We start from the raw sequence: 19558 nt of genomic DNA on the forward strand, positions 1-19558 counted from the left end.
TCAGGTAAGCAACTGATTCAGAGCTGACAGATGTGTTGAATGGATGTCTCCGGTGCACCTGCCTGAATCCCAGAACACACAACAGAAATTGTGATCAGTGTCCAACAGCTTCACAGAGTAAATATGGCAATTCCCTCAGAGCACAGAAGCAAAAAGGATAGTTATTCCATTTGACACTAACCAGAACATTACATTTTATTGTGGCCTAAAACATGAAAAGGCTGTTTTGATAAAAGACAGACAGTAACTTGATTAAATAAGAGGGGCAGAGGTGAGAAAACAGAAGATTTTATATTCACAACTAATGCCAGACAAATTCCAAAAGTCTCTGTGGCTTTTTGATCATTATCAGATGATAAATAGCTCATAGCTGTTCTAGGAGCTTGAAATGAGGTGCAAGGCTGTGCACACAAACACACGCCAGTCCCTGTCCTGGGGAGTTTTAGGGCAACCAGAAATATTAGGCTATAGTTTTGTAAAGAGCCGGGAGCCAGATTAATTTTGAATTATTTTGCAAAAATTAAGAAAGAAGAACTCTTCTTTCACCAAGTTCTTACTTCTAGTCGTTTTTTTTATTCATTCTCCTATTGCATTAGGTTCTTTCATGAACTATATATGTTACCACGCACCACAGCACTAGAAAAGCCCTTGCAGGTTTTAAGATACCAAGTAAAGCAATCTCTTCTGCGAAAAAGAAGTCTTCATGGAAATTGCTGGTTATTGTTGGGTAGACTAATGGCTCAGCATCCCCCAGGGAGATAAGGCAGTAAGTTAGAATTTACAGCATGAAGGAGCCCAGATCTAGTCACATACGACATCTCAAAAGTACGAACCATCTATATTATGATTTACTTACTGCAGAGAAATAGCATCGTAATAAAGGATATGGATGTTTTATGTCTACCACACAAGACAGCAATATAAAACTTTGAGCAAGGACCAAAGAGCTAACCAAACTGTACATAATAGAGCAGCTCAACCGGCATCCAGAAATGCACCCCTTTTCTTTACCTATGCCAGTATGGCAACATAGACCTTGCCACTAATATGTGTGTTACCATTCGTGATCTTAGATTACGAGTAAGAACAAATAAGAATATAAAAAGGTTGCACAGTCAGATCAAGAGCCTGTTTAGTCCAGTATCTCTTTTCTAACAGCTGCTATAAGGCTAAGAAGAGTTGAGGAGAAGAATACACCATACTTCCAATCCAATACTTTTCCAGCCTTCCCAACTTCACTCTTCAACCACTTTCTGGTTGGGCCAGAGGTGGTTTCTGTGTATTTCGTCACCCTCAACAGATTTCTCTCCTGTCATCCATTGAATCCATGACAGCTTTTAGCACCCACACCTTTGACAAAGAGTTGCAAAGATGAGGAACCTGTTGCACAAAGAACCAAATCCTTTTGTTTTGAGCTCAACTCCTACTAGCCTCCTTCGAAACCATCTGACTCACCTATGCGACAGATGATATCTACTTGCCATTATAAAAATAAGCACAAAAGCTCCCTTATTACTAACTTCACTGAAGTTTAAGAATGGTAGTGACCTACAATTCATTTAATAATCTAGCTTCAACAAGTCAAATCATACATTCTACAGATCATGTGAGTCACATTGAGACACAAGCAAAAAGTCTGCTTTATGGCTTCGGTTATTGCTTTTTTTTTTTTTTTTTTAATTCAAAATCAGATACAAACATACAGGAAATGCAAGAAAGGCAAAGTTTTCAGAAATACCTATTACAAGTCATACACACATTGAACAGAGGACACAGGCTTTGTATTTTTCATACTTATTCACTCTCCACAACAGGATAGACTATTACATCAAAATTGTGTTTGACAGAAGTTGGAAGATTTAACAGAATCCTAACCTAGGTCGTCTACTTACTATTTGTGATTTCCTTGGCATTGGTGCTGGTGGTTGGATTTGTGCCAAAGTGTTTGCTGTAGAACCAGTCTGCGTTACCGGAATTTCACATACAGAGGAAGAGTCTCCTGCTGTTAAAATAAGTAAGACAATTTACATTTAGACAATTTTTTTTAAAAAATTTAACTGATCATACAAATTGAAACCAAATTCATCATTCTTAACTAGAGGATAGAAAGCTATTTTATACCCCCTCGAGTATTTCATTCTTTAGTGGTTTAGCGGTTCTTTCTAAATAACTGAATGGATTTTTTTTATCCTTTTCCATACTACAGAGGCCTCTTTTCCCAAAGACAGGGAAGATTACTTCAGATCTTCAATATTGCAGTAATGCTAAAAAAGAAAAGAAGTCTCTAAAATGCAAGCAGAGCAGGATCAAATACTATCCCACTTCCTCATCAAATTCACCACAGCTGCATTCTTGTAGAACCTTTCTTTCACTAGTAAAGACCATCTCTATCAAAATGCTGTACCCCTTCATGGGGCTCCAGACCGCATTACAGGGTCAAGAGAAGAATAGCCACATCCCTCTATGAGACTCCTGACAATGCCAGCAGATAGGCATTTAGCAAACTCCCTGCTCTGTGGATAGGTCAAATGGAAATAAAAAAAGAATCATATCGAGAACCAAAGAAAATAAATAAATAAATAAACATACACACACAAAAACTCACACTCATATACACATATATATACACACACACACACACACACACACACACACACAGAAAAGGGTGACTGAGTAGGAGAAATTTCACTACAACCAGTCTAGACTCCATGCAAACCTCAGTTTGGACATCTTATTGAGATGAAATAATTGTAGTGTCCCAAGACAGTACAACATTGCTAGAAGAACAATGTCAATTTGTAATTTAGTTCATTTTAAACAAAATTAGAAATGATGCTATATTAGCTTTACGCTTTAAAACTATAATCATCGCTTTCTATTCTAAAATTCCTTTTGCCCTTAGCTGTTACTTTGTAGAAAAACCATGCAGACAAGAGAGTAAACTAACTAAAATTTTCATACCGTATCCTTTGTTTGGGTGGGGTTTCTTATTAAATGACCCTGTTGACATTAATTAGCCCATAGCTCTGTTCATGCAGAAGAGGATGAAACACCAGGACCCTCACAATTAAGAGGAGAAACAACAAGAATGCTAGTGCTCGCTGTCCGGTTAAATGCATAGGGTTAACAACAACAACAAAACTCCATCTCCCATAGGTTGTTTATAGCTTAATTATGATAGAATAAATCGCAATTACCAGGTTGTTGTAGAGACCCGAGTCCTCTAGACTGCCCTTTGTTTGTTAAGCCAGATGACTTGTCAGTCCTGCGTAGAAAAAGTTCAAAATCCATCAACTTCATCAACAAACAAGACTTCCAACTGCACCAGTTCAAACTATTTTCCACATTATAAAATTCTCGTCATGTGTTTAATATGTTCTTAGAAACACGGTGACAGCTATTCTGCTTTTAAAATACTCCTTTGCTTCCTTATTTTTGAGTAGGCCAATCATAAGTTGCCCTTAAAAATTTAAGGCAGAAGAATAATATGGGTTCAATTACTGCAATTTCTATAGGGCAGTTTTTATTTTCCTAAATTCTGAAGTTCCTTCTATGGCTATTTTAAAATTCTTTGGTGTGCTTTGTTAAAAATACGTATCCGTATTCGTCTATATGTTACAAGAGCTTCAGCAAGTTCCCTCTCCCTTTTACCCACAGTGTGTATCGTACATGCAGTAAAGGGGAAATTTGAGAGAGTTCAAAAGGTTTTTTGCCCCTTTTATCCTCTCAAAGCATCAAATATATATATTACTTATCTCACATATATGTACACATGTCCCTGAATCAAGTTTTTCTAGGTTGTACTTAACAATTTTCTTAAGGACTTGGGCCTAACTGTACTTTGCTATTCTCCATATTTCATTTTTGTAGTTGATCTTAAGTACCAAGTGTTGCTACTGAATGACATCGTTCTTCTCTGACTACTATTCCAGCTTCTCAAGGACACTTTGAATCTAATCCTGTCCTCTAGTATACCTGTCCCTCTTCACTTTTGTTTCCTGCAAATTTAAAAAGCATACTCTCTATTCCAGGTCTCTACTCCTGCCACTAATTAAAACTTTCAATGGGACTGCAGCTAGCACAAGTAAGTGAACAATAAACAGCCCAATCAGATATAAGATCACATTATCTACTCTTATTAGATAAGAATTAGAAATGAGTAATTCTCTGTGACTTTCTATTTCCATCACGACCAAGCATTCCGTAGGTATTATGCAAATCCTACAATCTGAAATCAATACGCTATCTAGGTTTTTACTGCTGGAATTCTTGTAATCTGCTCCGTAAGTATCTGGCCTCTGTTCATTCATATATTTCATAACGCATCATTGACAAAAGTGGGCATACTTTGTGGAGGACTTGCATGTCCATGGTCCTACAAACCATAAAGTCAGTAACTATTATGAAATACATGCATTAAATACTAAAATGGCATCGGTTACCCAGGAGGAGGCTTTCTCTGAGAGATTCTACTAGGAGGTTGTGGGGGCAATGGTGGTGGGGTTGGCTTAGCTTGTGGAGGAGCTGGTTGCTGTTTAGATTGCTGGTTCAAAGCTTCTATAATGCTGGCTGTCTTTGCAACTGGAGGTGGTGGTGCTGGAGAAAGCATATCTATAGAAAAAAGTTAGACAGTGAAATGGAATTAAACTTCTGTTTACCACTTTGTTTCTTATATTCTCATCCATAGATCTTCCTGTTACAGGACTTATCTCCACCAAATAACTTTTTTTTTTTCTTTTTCAAACTAATGGCAATCAACAACTTAAAACGCAAGCAGTCCTTCCACTGGAAGAAAGGTGTCTTTGAAAAGAGATTTTCCTTTTCTTTCAAATAGTAAGTATCAGAGAGCTCACAAGTACTTCAATTCATCAAAACACTAAAGTACAAACAACGAAAACTCTCAAGTCTCAAATTCAGTCACATTCTTAAAAAATATCAGATCACAATATAGTTAATGAAGTGCTAATATTGTTTGCTCCATCAAGGCCTTCAGTTCATGTTTTATGGAAAAGTACTTGAGTGAAAGGTATCTGAGAAATTTTACGAAAAGGAACTTCTTTTCTGAAAATCCTGTTATGATTAGTATCTATTCAAAGAAACTCTACATCAGGTTTAGTAATTAATTAAAATTTCAATTGAATCCTTGAAACCACAACAAACAACAAGCCAGAAATGCGTGAAAACATCTTTTTGCATTCCTATGTCTGCCAGAACAAAGCATAATGTGGAGATTTAGCCCCAGACCTACATGTAACACTGATTTTTTCAACTCTTTAGTGAGAAACGCATCACTAAAATTATACATAAAAATGGAAACCTCTTTAACAGACAGCATTTCCTGTGGGCCCTGCACTACACCACACAGTCCTCACTGGACCACCAGAGAAGATAGTTCATACAAAGTCACTGGATGGGGACGACAGGCCAAAGCTACAGTCATCAAAAGAGAAAGCATGAGTTGTGAAAATGGAAAAATAAGCCAACCATGACTAGATACAGCAGAAGGGAAAACAGGGGAAAGTGGAAACGTACTTGTAGATGTTACACGCAATGGCGGCACAGGGGGATGAATAGCTGGTGGATCTGATGAAGATCTCTGCCTGCTTATACTTTCCACTCCTAAAGAATTTGTCCTCCACATTGCATTAGATGAAGAAATTGTCTGAATACCACTGCCAAGAACTGAAGGCTGAACTAAAAAGAGAGGAAAATACTGTATTATTATTATTGCTTACTCTAAGCACAAAGTGTTAATACTCACACCCGTGCTTTTAAAATGGTGCATCTGTACACTATATTCACCAACAGGAACCACTGCCACGCTGCTGGAATGCCAGAGCAGAAACTGAAGACTGCTGTAAACAATTATACCGAAGTTTCTGGTTGAAGTCTTATAACTCTGTACCTACATAAAGACTTGTCCCCTAATATTACTTTAAAATAGGTCACGACTTGAAAAAGCAGAAATTTCTCAATGTGAAGATAGAAGGCAAGTCTCGTTACCCTCTTTAATCCCTGACTGGTAGCTCTAGCTGTCTCAGGAACTCCAAGGAAAGGACCTGACTCTTGCAGGAGCATTAGCAGACATTGCTGACGCAAAGCACATTACCAGTTTTGATTTGAAATTGACCTAAAATTGTGATCCTGAATTTCACCCTAACAAGAAGCAACTATAACCGAAACTAGTCAATTACAAAGTACTGCTTCTTCAGGGCCTCCTAAACTACACCTTCTCAGGCTGAAGAGCTGCCTCCCCATTTCATAAAAACACTCTATAGAGGTTTTCTCCATAAAGCCAGTCTTTTGCACATATCACATCACATCACTTCTCCCTACTCAGGGCATGATCATCATATTAAGAAAAGATGAAAGTAAAGTATGAATATCAGGTTGCATGAAAAAAAGCATAAAAGGTCCAGAAGATTTGGAGAACAGCCTAAAGCTAAGAAGATGAAGGAGTAATAAATACAACATTAGCATAACAACAACAACATCAGCAATCAACAATAAGCCAAGATCAGCGATACTTAGCATAGTTTCAACTGAGAAGATAAAATAACAGGCTAATACACTGCTAGAGTGAAGAATATCAGCTAGTTATCTCTCTAAACCAGGCAGCATGTTTTCCTGACGTAAGCGGCCCTGTACTAGTCCCAACAAGTCTGGGGTTGGGAATGAAATTAAAATAACACTCTTTGAAAAGTGTCATTTAATCACGGGCAAACAGTGGGTAAAATAGTGTGGTTAGCCATAGGTAAAATAATATCAAAGGGTAAAACAGTCATTTTAACTATCCAATTAATGTTACTAATTTAGCGATAGTATCTAACAGTTTAAAAGATGTGCAAGCCTCTTCACAGCCGAGGGAAATAATTCACCAAGAGGTGCATTTTTCTGTTTGGGGTTAGGGAGCTTTGCTCTCCATCAAGTAAAAGGAGAGGGTAGATATTCACCTTAGGCTTGGTGTAAAAACGTTAGATGAAAAGAATCCCACCTTGGTTAAGGAGCATGGTTTTGTGCGTCTTACACTATCCTTTTAAAGTAACAGAATACCATGCTGTTCTATGTTCTCAGGTTTCCTGCCCGCAGAATAACATTTCAATCTGACTTTCCTGCTGCAGCCATTCCTGTGAGACCATTAACTGACGTCTCGTATCATACAGATGTGCAATTTGCATCTCATTCTATGCTATATTCTAACCTCGCTCCAGGGCTCCTCCCAAAGGCAGAAGCCACTCACACAGGCCTCTAAAATTATCCGCACATTTGTCCTCTTATTGGAGTCTGAATTACAGCAGCATTGAAAACCCTGTGTTTACATTGTCGTTCTCAACTTAATTTTTCATACATTTAGCATTCGTAACACTTGTATTAATCCAGCATCTCTTAAAACAATGAAACACACCGAACAGGTACTGCATAAACATGATCTATAAAATTCCTCTACACTTCTCCGATATGATCTGCAGAGATTATACGTAAGGACAATGACAAAGTTTACAGTGTCGATTATAATAGTAGATTTTGCGAGCACACAGCCTTTCTGAACCGGAATGTCCACCTGTACATTTTACACTGTCCTGCTGATGAGGGCATAACCAGTACAGTTACAGGTGGTTACATTTTCAGTCAGCTACCAATTCCCTAAATCATCCAGTTCTCCACGTTATGAGACTTGCACTTCGCTCTATTTAATTCAATAACCTCCTAGCAGATATTTAAGTGGGGTCTTTGCAAGGTTAAAATCTCTCCTGTTCTGTATATGCTCTCCACCTTCCCAGATTTTAAAAAACACTCTGCAGCAACTAAATGCTATGGAAATTTTATACACTAGTATTTTAACTGTGACAATGACATCTTCAAAAAGTATGAAAAGACGGAACATAAGCAAAAAGTGCTTGCTGAACTAAGTCAACTGCAGCCCTTCCTCCCTCTTTTTAATAAATTGTTTAGCTTTCCTGAGGTTACTTTGACATAATTTTGCCAAACAATATTCCGCACTCTCATTTCTTGCAGATATACTGAAAACCAAACTCAGAATACATTGTGCAGATTCACTTCAAGTATATAAAAACGTCATCAGTAAATTGCTCCCGTACATACTTGTGTAAAATAACTGTACAAAAAAAAAAAAAAAGCTTGAAAACGTAGGAAAACAATGTTATTATCCCATTCTTCTGATGTGCAATGGTATTTCCCAGCATTAGTACCTTTTCCAATATTCCTTGGAGGCAGAGGAGGTGCACTACTTGTAACAGGTACTGCAGGTTGAATGGGAGGAGGACTGCCACTGAGTATTGCTCCATATGTTTCATTCTGCAGTATACTTGGCATAAATCCTCTTTGCTTATCCTTAGCAATGTTTGCTGCATCTCTTGCCAAAGACGCTACATTAGGCTGAAGTTGGCTTGATCCCAGCTGATAGAAGCTGACAGGCCTGTCCTCTCTCCGATTAGGGCTGGGTTGCTAAAACACAGTAACAAAAGTACTCACTGATATCACATCGGTTATGGTCATTTTTGTTAGAAGAACAGTTACGAGAGAGGAAAATGACTTCTAAAATGCATTTCTGTTGTTTTTAATACGTATCCTAAATCCTACATTCTTCCTTCTTCAATATAAAGCAATCATGCACGTTAATTTTTCAAACGTGAACTGAATTTCAGAAAAATTATTTTTTTCATTTTCACCTGTAGCATACACTCCTATAGGATATGTACTATACCCTGCATATATAGGACTATCTACTGATAGTGAAGTAATATAGACAGTCAGACTGTCTACTTTAAAGTAAAGTCTTCCTGCATAAGAATATCAGGTAATATTTTCAAAAGAAAGTAAGTAACCGAAGCCTCATTTGAAGTTCATGACTGTTAGATCCCATATAGGTGGCCGTCATCTCAAAAACAAGGAAAGAGTTGCATCTAGGAATTTTACCTGCAGCTCAGCCTACCACAAATTAGGAGCCCAAACTTCTCAGGAAGTCTTTTTAGCTCACTAACAAATAAGCAGGACCAGTTAGGGGGATTACTTTAACTGGCAGCCGGGACAGAACATTGCTCTTCCCATGCACATTATCAAATGAGCTCTAATAAGTTGTCTTTGAGATTTGCAGCAAGTCATCTGCTTGCTATGCACATTTAGCATTATTTTCCCTGTTTCAACAGTAATCATGGTAATTATTGTTATCAAACGATAATTAAAAGAGATTATTATAAAGACATATGGCCAGTGCAGGACTGGGTTGTTACATTCCACAGCTCAGAGAGCATAACTATGCCTTCAGAAATAGTGTTAGATAAATATGTAGCTGATGTACTGAGGGTGTGAAATAAAAAGAACCATTTATAGTAATAGTATTTAGGCCACATAAACATTTACACAAACAATATTGTGAATAAGCAATCAATTTTCCTCTGAATATATTTAATGCTTACTCTGGATTGATCTTTAGGACCTTTAGTGAGGTTACAGCACAGCATAATACTTCAAAGAATTATCAGAACAGTGCGTGTGACAAGCACTCACTTGCGTTAATCCCTACCTTCAGTTTGGTTTAGCAGCCTAACTCCTCACTGGCTCAGTCTCCTTTCGCTGACCTCTCCTGTCCTGGTTCTGGTATTCATCTCAGCTCACACTTACTTCTGCTTTCTAAACCAGCAGAAAATTATTTTTGTTTCGTTGAGTTAGCTTTTTACTGGTTTAGCAAACTGAAATCAAAAGTGTGCCATAACGGAGACAAAAGATGAGGTGGGACCAGGCACCCGGGGACAGCCCCGAGACCACTTGGATTATCTTAGCCTTCTTCTAGGTAAGGCTCCCTCTTATATGATAAAGTTATGGCCTAAAAGAACGACAATGTCAGAAATGACCTTTTCTGACAGAGTATAACAAAATCTATTCAATTTCTTTACCAGTAAGAGAGAGAAGCCCTCTAGCCAACAGCTTGACATCTATGAACAGAACTCTGGTGTGATCCTAAGCAACAGCTATATTCACTGGAACAAAGTACTCACAGACACTAGTCTGTGATTAATAGTCCTTAATCTCCTTTCAAAGGTCCCTGTGGTATAAGCCTATTAATAGTGGGCAGTGAAGTACCAGTTTCATTACTTTAGCCTCATTGCTGAGTAGCAGAAAACTTCTTACAAGAGGGAGCTCAGGGACCGCCCCCCCCCCCAAAAAAAAAAAAAACCCACTGAACTGCAAAAGACAACTTGCAACAATGAAGGAAATACAGGAAAACCAAATCAAAAATATAAATAAAAACTTGGAGTGCTGGCATCACAGAAAGGCATTGGTATGCCACATATCTTGTCCTAAAGCATTTAACAGGTTTCACAGCAAGAAAAAGGAATATCTCTCAAAAACACATGAGAAAGTTTCAAGCTGCTTTATCAAAAAGGTCATCGCTATTGCTGTTATTATCTGGATAGTGACAGGAATGGATATATGCGGATATATAAAAACTGGAATATATTATGAAAACTCATCCACAAGAACTGGATTTAACAGCTCACTGATGCCAGATTCTTGCACAGATACAAAAATTTCCAAGAAAAATCTTAATAAAATTGCCAGAAGCTAGCAATTATGTTTTGAATGGGGTGGCTTGTGACATGTTTTTTGCTTTTTGTTGCTAACTCTAGTACAAGTCAAGCATCAGAGGTAATAGCGCTTTTGGGCCGAGGAGACAGGACATGAGAAGAATGCTATGCAGTTGAATCTTGCAGAAGTGATACTTTGCAAAAAAGCAAACTTATTGATTTCACAATTAGTCTTCAAAACATTAAGCCCATTCAGTAATCTGATGGCCTTATATTTTTAAAGGTGCCTGTAAAAGCAAAGAATATGAACCTGTGACTGTCAGTTTTTAATGTATCTGAAAACAAAGGAAAATCAACACAAAAGGTTCGGGGTTAGGTCATTAATTATTTAAGTATTAGCAATTCATGTCCTATCTGAGATGGCAGGCTTTGCAGAAAACATAAGAAAACAATAACATTTGTAGAATAAAAAGGTTGAATTTCATTATGTAGAGGAGAAAGGATTTTTCATTAGCTACTTCCAAAGGACAAAAGGTTGTGTTAACATCTAAAGATAAATGAATACAAAGTCTCCTATACGCTCCTTGCACTTTCTAAAGAAAGCAGAAAAGCTATTATAAGCAATTAAAAAAAAAAAAATCATTTGCTCAATACTAAGGAAGTGTCACAACGTCTTTAGCATTTAGGAGCTTTCATGTCACTTCAAATGACTTGGCACCTAGAAATCCAAGCCATTTTTCAATGTTATTCTGGTATCAAAACACTGTAGTTTTTGCTCCCTGTCTGTACGTTTAAGTGCTTAAATACTTTTTAAAGTTAGTCCAAAACTGGGAAATTTAACTTTGGAAAATGGAATTAAGTTCCTAAGCCACTGAAATACCTTGTAGTACTACCCATACCATCACACTGACACTAGAGACTTAAGGAAAAATAGAAAAAGGGGGAAAAAAAAACCCTAAATCTTTTTACAGGAAGATTCAGAATTAAGACCTCAACCTGGTAGTAAGGGACATGCCTAATGTAATGAACAAGATTAGTGCCACAGAAGACAAGCCAATGCATAAATTGTTCCAAAATTAGACCTACTGACTGGAAATGCTTTACAGAAACGGGGAGATACTATAAGTTACCGCTGTTTGTAAAGGCATTTTTCCTGTCTCATACCGGTTCTGCTTCAAGATCAGCAGATCTAAATATTCCTGACACATCGAAACAAACTATACTGTGTATATGCTAACTTCACTATGGGTAGTCACAATCTGATCCTCACAGTAGAGGAAAGTAGGCAAACTGTAGTTTAAGAAACAAAAATTTGAACTACTGTATTTTATTATACAACTTTATTTTGCAGTGTCTTCATACCTACAGCAAGAGGTAATATGTTATTGAAATCATTATGAACATCACACTCACAAAGACACATGTACAAAAAATTAATGATGCACAGATACAACCTGCAGTTTTTCATCCACATCATCATCACTTTCATCCAGGTCTTCATGGAGTAACCGCCATTCGTACTCTACATGAACATGAGAATTAAATCTTCCAGATAGTGCTTGAGTAAGCTAAGGAAAAAAGACGACTGTTGAGATTTATGGTACAGGCAGTATTTGCATACAGTCTAAAACAAACAAAAAACACATAAGACGTAACCTTGGTTTCTAAGTACCAATATTATTTTTTGTTTTAAATACAGTTTTCAGTAATTTGGAACGTTATTGTACTTTGGTAAGTTCAAAGAATGAAGCTGTGTGACCAAACCCCAACACAAATAAATCAAAAGCAACTGGGCTTTTCCTTACCCATTGTAGTTCTGTTTTCCTTTTCCTTCCTGACAAGAAGCACCATGCTCTATTTGCTTTGATTTAGAAATTGCAGGATGGCGAAATTAACTGTAATGGCAGTTTTTTGATACAGACTCACTTCCCAGGAGCCTTGACCCCATCAATTCATTTTCCTTGCTTACTAAAAGCAGTGATGGTAGCAAACTTCACTTCCATGGTCTTCATCCATAAAAAGTACTTTAGTGATTAGATTTCAGTGGGATGTCAGACAAAATTCTTGAGGATCCAGGACTAACACCTCAACCCTATTCCCTAGAAATTTAACATTTCCAAAATGTCTAAGAAGAAATATAGTTTCTTCTTAAGAGCATATAACTTGCTTGTTTTTCTGAGCAGAAAACTACTCTGTCTTGAGCATAGTTATTGAGTATTCAACTTTAAACTGTTAACTATTCAGACATGAGTCTCCTTACGAACGCACAAACGTAGTGAAGGATGCGACACTTACCAACTCTTCACAGTGAGTATGTTTTAAGCGTTTAGCTATATCAAGCGGCGTCTCTCCAGATTCATTGGCTACATTGCAGCAAGAAAAGAAAGTTAGGATGCTAGGCGTCATTAGTTATATGTCTATTATTAAAGATAAATCTGCAGTTACACAGTGAATTAACTAGATCAAGACATTCTGAAGTTGCTGTTTTTCCTTCACATTTAGGCCCATCTGGAGCCAACCTTCTGAACAGTGGCAACTCAGCATGCCTCCTATATGGAATGATAGCCATGTAATACCAATATCTAATTAGGCAACAAGACATCATGAGTACTTATCTATCTGAATTTGTTTAAAAACAAGTCTAATGCATACATCAGTTTAAAACTTGAAATAACAAGCATTTTAATTTTTTAAATGAGGATATTATTCACACAATTACATTAAAACACAAAAACATTAAATTAAAACACAAAAAACAATTACATTAAACACAAAAACATTAAACAATTGAGGGAAAAATGCATGTATTCCAGCTTCAATTTTTATCCGCAACAACTGTGAAATTAAAGTACACATTTCCCTTGTACCTATTTCAATAGAAGCCTTCCCTCTCAGAAGCAGTTTGAGGCACTCAACGTTGTCTGTCAGACAGCAGTAGTGCAGAGCTGTACTACCTTTGCATGTTTGCTTGTCTAGATTACCACTGTTGGAGTAAAAGAAAGAAGAAGAAGAAAGTTGATTAAAATTAGTTTTTTACCCTATGCTAATAAACTTCTCTTGTTACACAGTTTTCAAAGAAGAAAATTACATTTGCAAATAAAACACTTTGTTTAAGTTGTAACTTGACATCAACCAATATTTTAATAGTTTACAATACACTTACCTATTCTGCACTAAAAAGTCAACTATATGAAGGGATGTCCGATCAACTGATCTAACAGCAAGGTGAAGTGCCGTTTCATCTTGTTCCTATTAATAATAATAAAAATAAAAAATCATCTCTTCTGATTTACAGAGAAGTAGCAGTTATACTATGACATAAAATAATTCAAATATTTAATTTCAAAATGTTCAGACGTGCTAGCACTGAAGTATCTTTTGTAAAACCTTAGCTCCTACCTTTTTCTACCTTTAAATAAACAAACAAATGAGTTAAAAGCAATAAGATTACTGAATAATTTAATGTTTAATTTTAATAAATTTTAAATAGGATAACATTTGGAAACAATTTTAGCTTAAATTATTTAATATAGTGTTTTGTTACTGTTAAATTACATCATTAAAAGAACAAACACTCAAAATAGTATTTCAAATCTTATCCTCCAATAAGAAAAAGCGATACCTTTTAAATAATAAAATCCTATTGCACTTCTTATAACAATTTGTCTAAGAAAATTTACCACACTTACATGGCCATTGGCGAGTGGAATTTTTTCTGTGAGGTCCACACCATCAGCATATACTTGGACTAATCCAAGAATGTCTCTTGATTTGACTGCTTCACAAAGAGCGTGCAATTTAGCTGCGTTGTCAGCATGCTTCTTCCTTGCATATTTTCTCTCAATATACTTGGCAGTAATATAATCTTTTCTTGCATTCCTGAAATCGAATATAATTTACTTTTGTTATTTTAACAGATGACAGTCAGAAATTCCATGTATACATGCAAGTCATTTAGAATAAAATCTGGGAAAGACTGCATTTCTCAGTCATTATGCTAATCTCTCTTTTTAATTATACACATAAGACATCAAGTCTCATATTTTCAGTATGAAACCAGGTAACTAAAGAAGATGAATCAAATCTCCAATATCCTTATGAAGACAGACTCTAAATTCTCCCCTAAGTCTGGTGTGAAGTTGGTGGATCTCAAGACTATACAGTTTTATGTACACAAAAAAATACATCAAAGCTTCATAATCCTGTTTTGCTAACATCAACCTTACAGATTTATATTTACCTGACTTGTACTCCTACATATGCTGAAAAAGGAGAGGCATGGGAAATAAAAATCTGCCTTATACCTCTGTGCAGACTACGCAGGGCTTGCATCTGCATTCACAGCAGTATGTTCTGCAAAACAACTGTTCGCCACAACCGTAAGAGGAGGGGAGGACGCAGTTTTTAGTTTCACCTTGAGGTGAAAACTGTCATGTGGCACATCTGAATTCAGATACGAGTTATCACTTTGCTGTCAACACCCACAAGAAACTAATGACTATTCCTCTTTCCATCACAGCAAGACAGGCGCTCGCATGCCTCTCAAAGGCATAACATACTCTCTAGATTTACACACCACTCCACAAAGGACATGCAACAAAGCTATACTTTATCATCTGGATACAGTAATAATGGGCAATAATAAATCATATAAGAGATTAATAAATCATATAAGAGACTATAAGAGATGAATAATAAATCATATTTATTATGAATAATAAATCATATAAGAGACTATAAGAGATTGAGCAATAATAGAATGAATCAGTGGATAGCTCTTGTTCCTAAAATAGAGGATAATGTTCTTTTATAGTTTTTGAAAAGCGTCTGCATTTAGATTCTCATTTCATAAAGAACAACAAATGCGATATACAGACACATATCAAAGTAGACGACTTAAAAACTTAAAAACATTTTTTTTCAAGTCTTTAAGCTATTCATTTGGCATCCCGTATGATGATTATTATTACTGATGTTAGTATTAATGCTAATATTCTGCAGTTGTAGTAGTAGTAGTAGTGAAATAATTTACGCCGCATAGCTTCACATTAGCTCTGTCAGAACGGTGAAAGTCTGGATAATGTGAAATCAGTGCAATCCACAGCCAATTCTTCTGGTCTTGTTTCTGCATTATGTACTAGCTCTTATATGCAGAAATAGGACAGGGCCAAGGAAGCTGCCACATCTCTGCCATCACAGTTTAGAGATCTCGGGGAAAGCGCTCCATCAAATGTTCTCTGTTTACTCCATGTAATTATGGACTGAAGTCCTAAGGTGGAGTCTCTAGATGGTAGGAGCGTCCTCTCAGTTAAAGTGTGTGCTTAAGCAGAACAAAGAAATAGCTTTACTTTTAATCTCTCTGTTTGTGCCTTCAGGTCTTTAAAATTCTCAACAAGGCAGCCTTAATTTGTTCTTGTCTTGCAATTCATGAGATACAAAACTGGTAACATAATCTTAAGTATTAGGAAAGTTACAATCAGATAAAAAGTTCAGTAAAACAGACATGTAAAGCATCAGAAAAAAAACGGTTAATTCCTCGGCTATAAGGCTACGTATTACTCATATATACATCTTCGAGGGCATGCTGCTGCAAGCCATGATGGCACAAGCCATTAGTACTGACAAATTAAATTCCTGCCCTTCTCAGAAGTAGTGCCTCTTTACTTACATATCACTGCTTGGATTAGGTTTGACCATCTCTTCAACTGGCAGACAGAATTCCATAACCTCATTGAACCCTGCATTCCCAATATTCTTTGCAAGCTGTTAAAAAAAATCCACAACTCACTCAAACAAATACGTTCAGTTACTGGCAACAAATCCATTAGCGAGAGGACAAGAGAAAATGAGTGCTGGGACTTCTGGACTCTAATTCCTAGCTCTGCTACCATGTTAGTGATCATGGGCATACTAGGCACCTTTTTGGACCTCAGTTTTCAGATGGGATTTGGTACGCAAACAAGTAACTGTATGATAATCCAGCAAGATACCAGTTTATAAAATAAACGTAAAATAATTTGGGTAGGAACACACATATGAACTGTCACAGAGCAGCTGATACGTCATAACTTCTTTGTGTATCAAAGACTAATAAATTTTCCTCCTTTGCAGATTAAAGTTCTCTTCTGAAAAATGCTAAATAATATATGGGATAAATAGTTGTGAAATCTTTCACTTTCTAATCTAAAAGGCACATTCACATGTCAAGCAGCTCTGTTCTTTTAAGAAGCAACCTAGAGTAAAAAGCTTGTCAACTTAAAAAATATAAAGCACTTACTAATTTGAATTCTAAGATCAGGCAAAGTTTACAGTAAGACAATAAGACAATACGTTCCAGGAGATTCTCTAAAACTTAAGGAAATAAGCTTTCTTAATTATGTTTATTCAGAGGCAACTTTCAAGATTGGAATAACTTATAATTGAAGTGACAAAAATATATTTGCGGTGGAAATATTGTATTGTATTATTTTAAATTAATTTCCTTACCAAAAGTTCAGATGTTCCCAGCACATCTAACGTAAGTGACTGCATTCTCGAATAGTGAACACCAAGTTCTCTATGGATTCCTGAGCATTCAATACAAGTTAGAATTCCCAAGTTTGTTGAAAGCCAGGTAGGATCTGAAACAGAAAGCACCTACAGAATCACAATTTATTCAGGTAGTGATTTCATTCTAGAAAATATATTAATACTGAAATGAAATTGTGTAAAAGCAATATTCCTGCACATAAGTTATAAGGATTTTAGTATTTATACTTTTACATTTGCTTTGCTGGGAAACACAAACCAAAAATCTTTTTAAGGTGAAATAAGTCAAAATATAAACTTTTAGGCTTTTTTTTTTGGTAAAAGGACATCTACCCCAAAGGGAGCTGCTCATTTGAGGCCTCGTTTATCATTTGTTCCACTGTTTTCAAGCACCAATATGATGTCACATTCTCAATCAGGGTGTATAGATGCAATATAAACTGAAATAACAATGACTACAGTTTTTTATTTTGTATTTCAGCTATAGACGCTAGACTACGGGAAGCCACAGTGATTATGAAGTATACGTACAGAATCACGCTATAATGGATTCTCATCCAACTGTCCCTTGTCTGCCAGTCAATTAATTCATTTCTGAGGATTTAAGATAGCTTAAAGATGTGTTTGTTTGATAAAAGTTTGGTGCTAGCTATTTAGGATGTTCTCTTTCAAAGGCAGTAGGACTGACTCTTCTCACAGTTTCATACAATATTTATTGCTTGAAGTTACTATTAATCTATAAAATGCATACAGTTTCAGATCTAAGGTTTTCAGTTACAGCGTCAGACCAAAACAGTAAGTTCTGCGTTGACTGTGTGACATAAAAGAACACAGGACACTGCAGGAATTAAAAAATAATTTAAGAGGATTAAAGTAGAACTTTAAAGTAGAACTTTAATCTACTAGAACTTTTAATAAAGTCGAACTTTAACCAACCCTGCAAGCCACAGTCAGCAGGTGCATTCTTTTCCAAATAAACACAGTCTTAGACCGACTCCCTGGCTAGGTATCAAACTCAAACATAAAAGGTGAAAACAAAACATGAAACGTATCAGGAAAACGTTTGAAGAATCTTATTGCTGCCCGGTTTTACCTTAATCTTATGTAAACTCCGTAAAATGTGGGCTTGCTAATAAAAGTTTATAATTGATTTACGTCAGCAAAAGTTACAATTAGCAAAATACACGAGAGAAAAACTAGCAAAAGCTAGTAACTCTTCTCCCCGCTGACAATATGTATATATCCAATCAATCTCACTACAGTAGTGCAATTAAGTTGTTAGCATATTATGTGTATAATCCTTGTGAGATAAGGAATAAAAGCAAAAGCAAAAAATATCAGCTTAGACACTCTCATGAGATGCAGAATTTTTACCAATTAGAAATACACTTAATTGAGTCACCTTGTGCTCCACAGTCACAACACACATCATTTCCAGTCATCCTCTGGACTTCAGATATAATTTCTTTTGTCAGTTCCTGGACAATATTATTTTCTCCTGTGTTATCATCTCCTTTGAATGCATTATTTAAAGCTTCTTCTTTGCTGTTTTGTAGCACAGAAGTCCATCTAAAATGGCAGTAATATTTCGCTATTAAATGTTTAGGCATTTCTAAAGTTTAAGGTACGTCTTACCAGAAAACCAGGTTTTCAATAAGTATCAGAAATAATGTTGGCAAAGTAACTCACATTTGACATTCCTGTTCGTCTTCTGCTTGAAAGTGATAAGTTCTGTCATCTGTACAATAAATTCACATACAGATAAAAATTTGATTACACAGATATCTGTCAGAAACATCCAAAATTTATTGACATTTGAGTTCTGTGGCCTCTAGCCTCATGACTGGAGCGCTGACAGGCAAAGGAAATCTATTTAGTGAGTTTCGCTCATACTACACATGCCTCATTTGTGTTTATACCTCACACTCACAAATCCACAGCTCCTTCTTTTTCAACGGGTGGCTTACTGGTTTTTAAATAGACACTCTTCCTTTCAGTGCTGTGCCTGCCTCTATCATAGAAGCAGCAGGAGAGCTCAGAATTGTTTTTTTTTCATATTCTAGACATATTTGCAGTAACCACAAGTCTAAAGATCTGCTTTCTGTTTTTTGGGTGGGGGCATATTTGAAACACAGAGTTCATATTGGAGTTATCTACACATAAGAAAGACTTCAAGTTTCCAGATGAACTCTTATACCACAGTAATTAAAAAGATGGCAAAAAGGACTTACCAGATACAAAGTCAAAATTACAGCCAAGATAAACCCTGGCTGTTTCAACTAAAGCACGTATAAAACCACTTTCATAATTACAAGCACTGTTATTATAATGTCATAATTAAAGAAAAAAAAGACATAATACATTTTAAGTTTTTGAATGAAATGATATATGATACAATTTGGTGACTTTTTTGGAGTTAAAAATGAGGGTAGCTGATGAGAAGACCAGAGGTAAAGCTAGAGGTAAAAAGACATTCTAGCGTG

The 19558-nt window shown here is 36.2% G+C and overlaps 1 protein-coding gene across 3 annotated transcripts in view; it reads right to left on the reverse strand.

Moving 5' to 3' along the window:
- The window catches only part of ASAP2 (ArfGAP with SH3 domain, ankyrin repeat and PH domain 2), a 96095-nt gene that overhangs the window by 5957 nt on the left and 70580 nt on the right, over positions 1–19558 (reverse strand). For 2 of the 3 annotated variants that reach the window (XM_068937217.1, XM_068937219.1), the window contains exons 13-26: positions 18765–18813; positions 18478–18644; positions 17034–17167; positions 16216–16310; positions 14237–14426; positions 13711–13796; positions 13415–13530; positions 12843–12910; positions 12002–12115; positions 8211–8466; positions 5533–5694; positions 4443–4611; positions 3198–3265; positions 1893–2002 (exon numbers count right to left, since the gene is read on the reverse strand). In XM_068937217.1, the coding sequence (XP_068793318.1) occupies positions 1893–2002; positions 3198–3265; positions 4443–4611; positions 5533–5694; positions 8211–8466; positions 12002–12115; positions 12843–12910; positions 13415–13530; positions 13711–13796; positions 14237–14426; positions 16216–16310; positions 17034–17167; positions 18478–18644; positions 18765–18813 (1784 nt within the window). The remainder of the gene's footprint in view (positions 1–1892; positions 2003–3197; positions 3266–4442; positions 4612–5532; positions 5695–8210; positions 8467–12001; positions 12116–12842; positions 12911–13414; positions 13531–13710; positions 13797–14236; positions 14427–16215; positions 16311–17033; positions 17168–18477; positions 18645–18764; positions 18814–19558) is intronic. The other variant, XM_068937218.1, reaches the window with a different exon arrangement.

The sequence above is a fragment of the Struthio camelus genome, chromosome 3, assembly GCF_040807025.1.
Source record: "Struthio camelus isolate bStrCam1 chromosome 3, bStrCam1.hap1, whole genome shotgun sequence".
Classification (NCBI taxonomy): Eukaryota; Metazoa; Chordata; class Aves; order Struthioniformes; family Struthionidae; genus Struthio; species Struthio camelus.